The sequence below is a fragment of the Coenobita brevimanus genome, chromosome 83 (genome assembly GCF_032717465.1).
Source record: "Coenobita brevimanus isolate Jiangsu-jjx chromosome 83, ASM3271746v2, whole genome shotgun sequence".
In the NCBI taxonomy this organism is placed as follows: domain Eukaryota; kingdom Metazoa; phylum Arthropoda; class Malacostraca; order Decapoda; family Coenobitidae; genus Coenobita; species Coenobita brevimanus.
This window is the reverse complement of record NC_137036.1, coordinates 12,941,312-12,948,137: the sequence shown is the minus strand read 5'-3', so window position 1 is coordinate 12,948,137 and position 6,826 is coordinate 12,941,312. Positions and strand designations below refer to the sequence as shown.

The window sequence follows — 6,826 nt, the reverse complement described above, 5'->3', positions numbered from 1 at the left end:
TGTGGGTTCGATATCACGGTTGAGAGAAGAGCCTAAAATAATAATAATAATAATAATAAAAATAATAATAATAATAATAAAAATAATAATAATAATAATAATAATAATAATAATAATAATAATAAAAATAATAATAATAATAAAAGATAATAATGTAGAGATAAAGGTTGAAAATAAAGATAATAATAAAGATAATGCATGGTAAAAAGATAGATAAAATAGATAACAGAAATAGATAAAAATAGATAAATAGATGAATAGATAAAATATAATGAATAATAGATAATGAATGATATAAATGATGGATACAATAGATACAGAAATAGATAAAGATAGATACAATAGATACAAATAGATCAAAATAGATAAATAGATGAGACTAATTGATAAAATAAAGATAATGAATAATAGATAATGTTAAAAATAGATAAAAATAGATAAACTAAATAAGACAAATAGATGAAATAGATACAGAAATAGATAAAATAGATAAATTGATAAGACTAATAGATAAAATGAAGATAATGAATGATATTGATAATGAATGGTGGAAAAAGATAGATAAAATAGATACATAAATGGATAAAAAGATAAAATACAGAAATAGATAAAAATAGATAAAATAGATACAGAAATAGATAAAAAAATATTAAATATATATATAAATGGATAAATAGATAAAATAGATATATAAATAGATAAAATAGATAAAATAGGTACAAAAGTAGATAAAATAGATACAGAAATAGATGAAAAAAATAAAAAATATATATAAATGGATAAAAATAGATAAAATAGATACAGAAATAGATAAAAATAAAATAGATAATGACTAATAAAGATAATGGTAAAAAGATAGACAAAATAGATACAGAAATAGATAAAAATAGATAAAATAGATACATTAATGGATAAAAATAGATAAAATAGATACAGAAATAGATAAAAAAATATATATATAAATGAATAAAAATAGATAAAATAGATACAGAAATAGATAAAATAGATACAGAAATAGATAAAAAAAATAAAATATATATATAAATGGATAAAAATAGATAAAATAGATACAGAAATAGATAAAAATAGATAAAATAGATATATAAATAGATAAAAGATACAGAAATAGATAAAATAGATACAGAAAGATAAAAAAAGATAAAATAGATATATAAATGGATAAAAATAGATAAAATAGATATATAATTGGATAAAAATAGATACATTAATAGATAAAAATAGATAAAATACAGAAATAGATATAAATAAAAAAAATAGATACAGAAATAGATAAAAATAGATAAAATAGATACAGAAATAGATAAAAATAGATAAAATAGATACATAAATAGATAAAATAGATATATAAATAGATAAAAATAGATAAAATATATATATAAATAGATAAAATAGATAAAATAGATACATAAATAGATAAAAGATACAGAAATAGATAAAATAGATAAAATAGATACAAAAATAGATAAAATAGATACAGAAATAGATGAAAAAATAAAATATATATATAAATGGATAAAAATAGATAAAATAGATACAGAAATAGATAAAATAGATAAAATAGATACAGAAATAGATAAAATAGATACAGAAATAGATAAAAATAGATAAAATAGATACAGAAATAGATAAATAGATAAAATAGATACAGAAATAGATAAAAATAGATAAAATAGATAAAATAGATACAGAAATAGATAAAAATAGATAAAATAGATACATAAATAGATAAAATAGATAAAATAGATACAGAAATAGATAAAAATAGATAAAATAGATACAGAAATAGATAAAAATAGATAAAATAGATACAGAAATAGATATAAATAAATAAAATAGATACAGAAATAGATAAAAATAGATAAACTAATACGACTAATAGATAGAATATAAATAAAATAGATATAAAATAGATAAAGATTGATAGAAATGATTAAATTAAAAATAGATGTAATGACGATAGATAAAGATAAAATAGATATAAAATAGATATAATATAGATAAAATAGATAGTAAAGATAATGTTAAAGATAGAGATAAAGAGAGATAATGGAGGTTAGAGATAGAAAAAGATAATTATTTCAATATTTTTTTATTGTAAATGACAGAGGATGTGTACCCGTGGGCCTTGGAGCCTCCCTAGGACCTCTTGTTTATGTGAGAGAGAGAGAGAGAGAGAGAGAGAGAGAGAGAGAGAGAGAGAATGTTAAGGGAAGAGGTAAAATCTGAGAGAGAGAGAGAGAGAGAGAGAGAGAGAGAGAGAGAGAGGGAATGTTAAGGGAAGAGGTAAAATCTGAGAGAGAGAGAGAGAGAGAGAGAGAGAGAGAGAGAGGGAGGGAATGTTAAGGAAAGAAGTAAAATCTGAGAGAGAGAGAGAGAGAGAGAGAGAGAGAGAGAGAGAGAAAGAGGGAATGTTAAGGAAAGAAGTAAAATCTAAGAGAGAGAGAGAGAGAGAGAGAGAAAGAGGGAATGTTAAGGAAAGAAGTAAAATCTGAGAGAGAGAGAGAGAGAGAGAGAGAGAGAGAGAGAGAGAGAGAGAGAGAGAGAGAGATGGAATGTTAAGGAAAGAACTATAATCTGAGAGAGAGAGAGAGAGAGAGAGAGAGAGAGAGTTAAGGTGAAAGAATTACAGCTTTGTCAACATTAGATTAACACTAGAATATGATGCTAGTCACGAAGAAGTGCCATGGAAAGGATGTAGAGCAGTGGATGTTAGTAATAGAGCAGGAAAGACTATAATACGGCTCAGTCTGCTGATCTGGGTGAGGTGCGTTATAAAAAGTGGTAGGGAGTCTCCGGTTGGTTAAAAAACTTCCCTAACACCTCTTCCTTAGCGATTTATTCTTGGATATGGCTGGTTATTATCCTCGTGTACGTTATTTATGTAGAGTATGGCGATATTGGAAGGATTTATGTAACAGAAGAGGACGGTATGGTGTAACAAACAAAATAAATCACTTAGGAAAAGGTGTTAGGGCGATATTGGAAGGATTTATGTAACACAGAAGAGGACAGTAAGGTGTAATAAACAAAATAAATCACTTGGGAAAAGGTGTTAGGGCGATATTGGAAGGATTTATGTAACACAGAGGAGGACAGTAAGGTGTAATAAGCAAAATCGCTTAGGAAAAGGTGTTAGGGCGATATTGGAAGGATTTATGTAACACGGAAGAGGACATTAAGGTGTGATAAACAAAATAAATTGCTTAGGAAAAGGTGTTAGGGCGATATTGGAAGGATTTATGTAACACTGAAGAGGACAGTAAGGTGTAATACGCAAAATAAATCGCCTAGGAAAAGGTGTTAGGGCGATATAGGAAGGATTTATATACCAAAGAAGCAAGGTGTAATAAGCAAAACAAATCGCCTACGAGAAGGTGTTAGGGAGCTTCCTCAACCGACAAGAACATGGTGTAGAATTGAAGTTACGATGCTCAGTTGTTTGAAGGGACAAGATGGCGTCAGAGCGGCATCAGGAGCAGTGAGGGGAGCCGCCAGAACACCAAGATGGCCGACAGTGTTATGATCGGATTCTCTTTTCCTTCACTCGCCTCTGTGGACACGAAAAAGAAGGTTAGTTTTATTATATTTCATGTTTTTTTATTTCTCTCACTCGTAAGTACTGAAAGGAGCACCAGTGTTGTTTTTATTGCTACGATGATGATGATGATGATGATGATTGATGATGGGAATGACGATGATGAGGGTGACGAGGGTGATGATGATGATTTTATGAAGTGGAAAAAACATACTCATCTTGGGAAGGGTGAGGCACAAAGTCTTACTCACCCTCCCATTCCACCCACAGGGGTCCCTTCGTGCAACCCTCCAGGCAGCGACGTTTTCTCCCCCAAGTATCTCTGGACAGGAATAATCAAACTGCTCCAGCCACGAGTTGCATGGCTGAGTGCCCTTGGTCTCTTCCACCCTGGAGGAGGAGGAGGAAGAGGAGGAGGAGGAGGAGGAGGAGGTCAGCCTATGTGCAAAGTCGGCCTCATGAAACAGGTCAGGTGGCCATATAACTGGAGTTTGCGTTGACGTACTGTGTGGGTAATCAACAGCCCTTGACCCAGCTTCATGGAGTAGCCCCTCATTACACCTGGCTGTACTAGTGACATCCCATCGTCCTGCCAAGTCACTTAATACCACAGGCGTCCGTTCACTGCTTCAGGTGTGTATAGCGTCCATGTCGCAGCCACAGGGTATAACAGGCAGCACCAGTGGCCTCAGGATGCGAATTACCGTCCTTCAACACATATACCAGCAGGACCAAATACCTAAGTTCAGTGAATTTATAACCCCGTAGGCCAGACTGACGATATGGCAAATCTCACTGTCTGACCTACCGTTGTTACTTACCACACTACTAAGATAAGTGAATCTTTCCAGGACTTCCACATCCTCACCACATGCTTGGACACACTGAACTGCTTCATCCAACAAGCCACTAAATGTCTGCACCGTGGTTTTGGCCCAAGAAACTTTAACCCCAGTGGTTTTGCATTCTCACGAAACTCCTCAAGGGCAGTCAGTAGTGTCTCCAGTGACTCCACCAGGATATCTGCATCACCAGCAAATTGATGCTCCACAGTACCTTCAACTCGCAGCCCGGCCAGGTACCCAAACCAGGCATGTGTTGAACAGTGTGGGAGCAAGGACACATCCCTGTCTTACTGGGAAGAAGTTGGATGTCCTCCTCCACACATGACAGCACTCTCAGTGTTTGAATACAGGCCAGCAGTCTGTCAGATTATCCCAGCGGGGATTCCATGGAGTCACAGAGTTACCATGGTACTCCCCGACTTAATGAATCACACGCCTTCTTGAGATCCACATAGGCTGCAAGCAGGCATAGTCAGTGCTCATGGCAGTATTCCACGAGAACTTGATGAGCCACGATGCTGGCAACCGTAGACTTCTTAGGCGTGAATCCAGAGTGTTCAGGCCTCCAAAACTTTAGCAAATGGTCCCGGATACTTATCAGGAAAATGTGAGCAAGAACTTTACCTGGCACTCTGATCACTGTAATATGACAGTAGTTAGTCACGCTGGTCTCTTTTCTTTTTCCAGATAGGGGTGACTAAATCCCCTGTCCAGTCAAGAGGAATGATACCAGTCTGCCAAATGACTTCCATGTCTGCATATAATGTCCTCATCAAGGCGTCACCCCCAGCTTTGATATGTTCCGTAGCGATGCCACAGACACCAGCTGTTCTACCACTTTTCAGCCTATCCACTGCCTTCTTGATTTCCTTTTGAGATAGCAGGGTATCATCAAGTAATGGGAAAGCAGTTAATGAGTGTTCTGTACAGTCAACACAAAACGTATGGCACACCTGGGGTACGATGGATGTGAAAATGAGCGAGTTTTGTAGGACACACATGAATCTATTAACCTAGAGCCTTACACAACACAGCACCAGAATGTGAACTTGTGCCATTTTGAGCCCTATCTATCTATCTCTTCTATCTATCTATCACAGCACCTAGGATATGAACTGTTGTGCCATTTTGAGTCCTAATAATCACCAAGCATTACATTTGCCCTTATAATCACAGGGAGCTCCATATATCACAATGCTGCGTCCATGTTGCGGAATGATACGCGAGGTGAGGTGTGCGGTACTTCTTTGGTTGATTGTACAAAAGCCGAGGGATGCTCTTCACTAGGGGTTCAGCCATATACAGCTGCTCCAAGCCCCATACAGCCCCATACAGCCTCATACAACCCTCTACACCTCTTATTTTATCTCCTGGTGGCATAGGGTCCTGAGTGTAGATACGTAGTTCAAATCACTTCAGGGTTGGTGACATACGTAGGTGGTGGCGGAAAAATGATAATCACCACTCAGCTCTGGCAGATAGGAAATTAAACCTGCCATCTATCTCTATCTACCTATCTAACTAAACATGCCACCTATCAATCTATCTATCTGTCTATGCATCTATCGCCAGGAGCCTTGATCCTGTCAGGGGTGGCCACAAACTGATCCTCTCCAAATCATTAAACTGTTCTCTTCCCCAACCAGACTGATTTTCCTCTTATACTATCAGCAAAGGCACTGACGGGAGCCTACACGTGGTGACACTATGCATCCTGGGTGATGCAGCTGCGGCATCCACCCGGGAGTCAAACCTTCTCATATTTCCCCTCACCTCGCCGTGGGAAGAGATCCTGGTCCGACCGCTATTGGTGATGATGATGATGATGTCGGTAATAATGATGACAGTGATGAAAATAATGATGATGATTATGATGACGATAATAATGACGATAATGATGATGATGATGATAATAATGATGATGATTACAGCACTTCTTGTCACCCACCCGACGCAGGGAGTGAGCGGGGCCGCAGAACACCCTTATCCTTCTCTCTGTCCTTCCGCCACACAAACTGGTACTTGGCCGCGAACCCCAGTCCGTCGTACTTGTCGTTGCTCCGAAAACTCAGTAAAAAATCCGGCCCTTCTGACTCAACCACCTGTAAGGAGAGAGAGGTTGTTAATATAGTCACTGTGTCTTCACCTGATGGAACTGGACCACTCCCACCCTCCCACATGTTAGCTACACCCACGGGGCAAACGAATATAGTGCTAGTCCCTCTGTCACTCACCCATTAATGTTCTTTTTCTTTCTTTTTTTTACATCGGGGTTCAGGTCTTATGAAGAGTGTTGGAAAAACAAGATCCTTCACATTGTTAGACTAGGGAGTCGCCCCCCACGCAGGAGGGGGCGGCCCCCAGGGGTCCCGGCAAGGCCATTATACACTGGCCTAGTGTTCACCCTAAAAGCACAAAATTTGCA

The 6,826-nt window shown here is 36.5% G+C and overlaps 1 protein-coding gene across 1 annotated transcript in view; it reads right to left on the bottom strand.

Moving 5' to 3' along the window:
• Positions 1 to 3,446: 3,446 nt before the first annotated feature.
• Sol1 (CUB domain-containing protein Sol1) overlaps positions 3,447 to 6,826 on the bottom strand; it is a 30,146-nt gene continuing 26,766 nt past the window's right edge. The window contains exons 7-8 of the mRNA XM_080280189.1: positions 6,350 to 6,503; positions 3,447 to 3,571 (exon numbers count right to left, since the gene is read on the bottom strand). Of these exons, the coding sequence (XP_080136315.1) occupies positions 3,480 to 3,571; positions 6,350 to 6,503 (246 nt within the window). The 3' untranslated portion in view covers positions 3,447 to 3,479. The remainder of the gene's footprint in view (positions 3,572 to 6,349; positions 6,504 to 6,826) is intronic.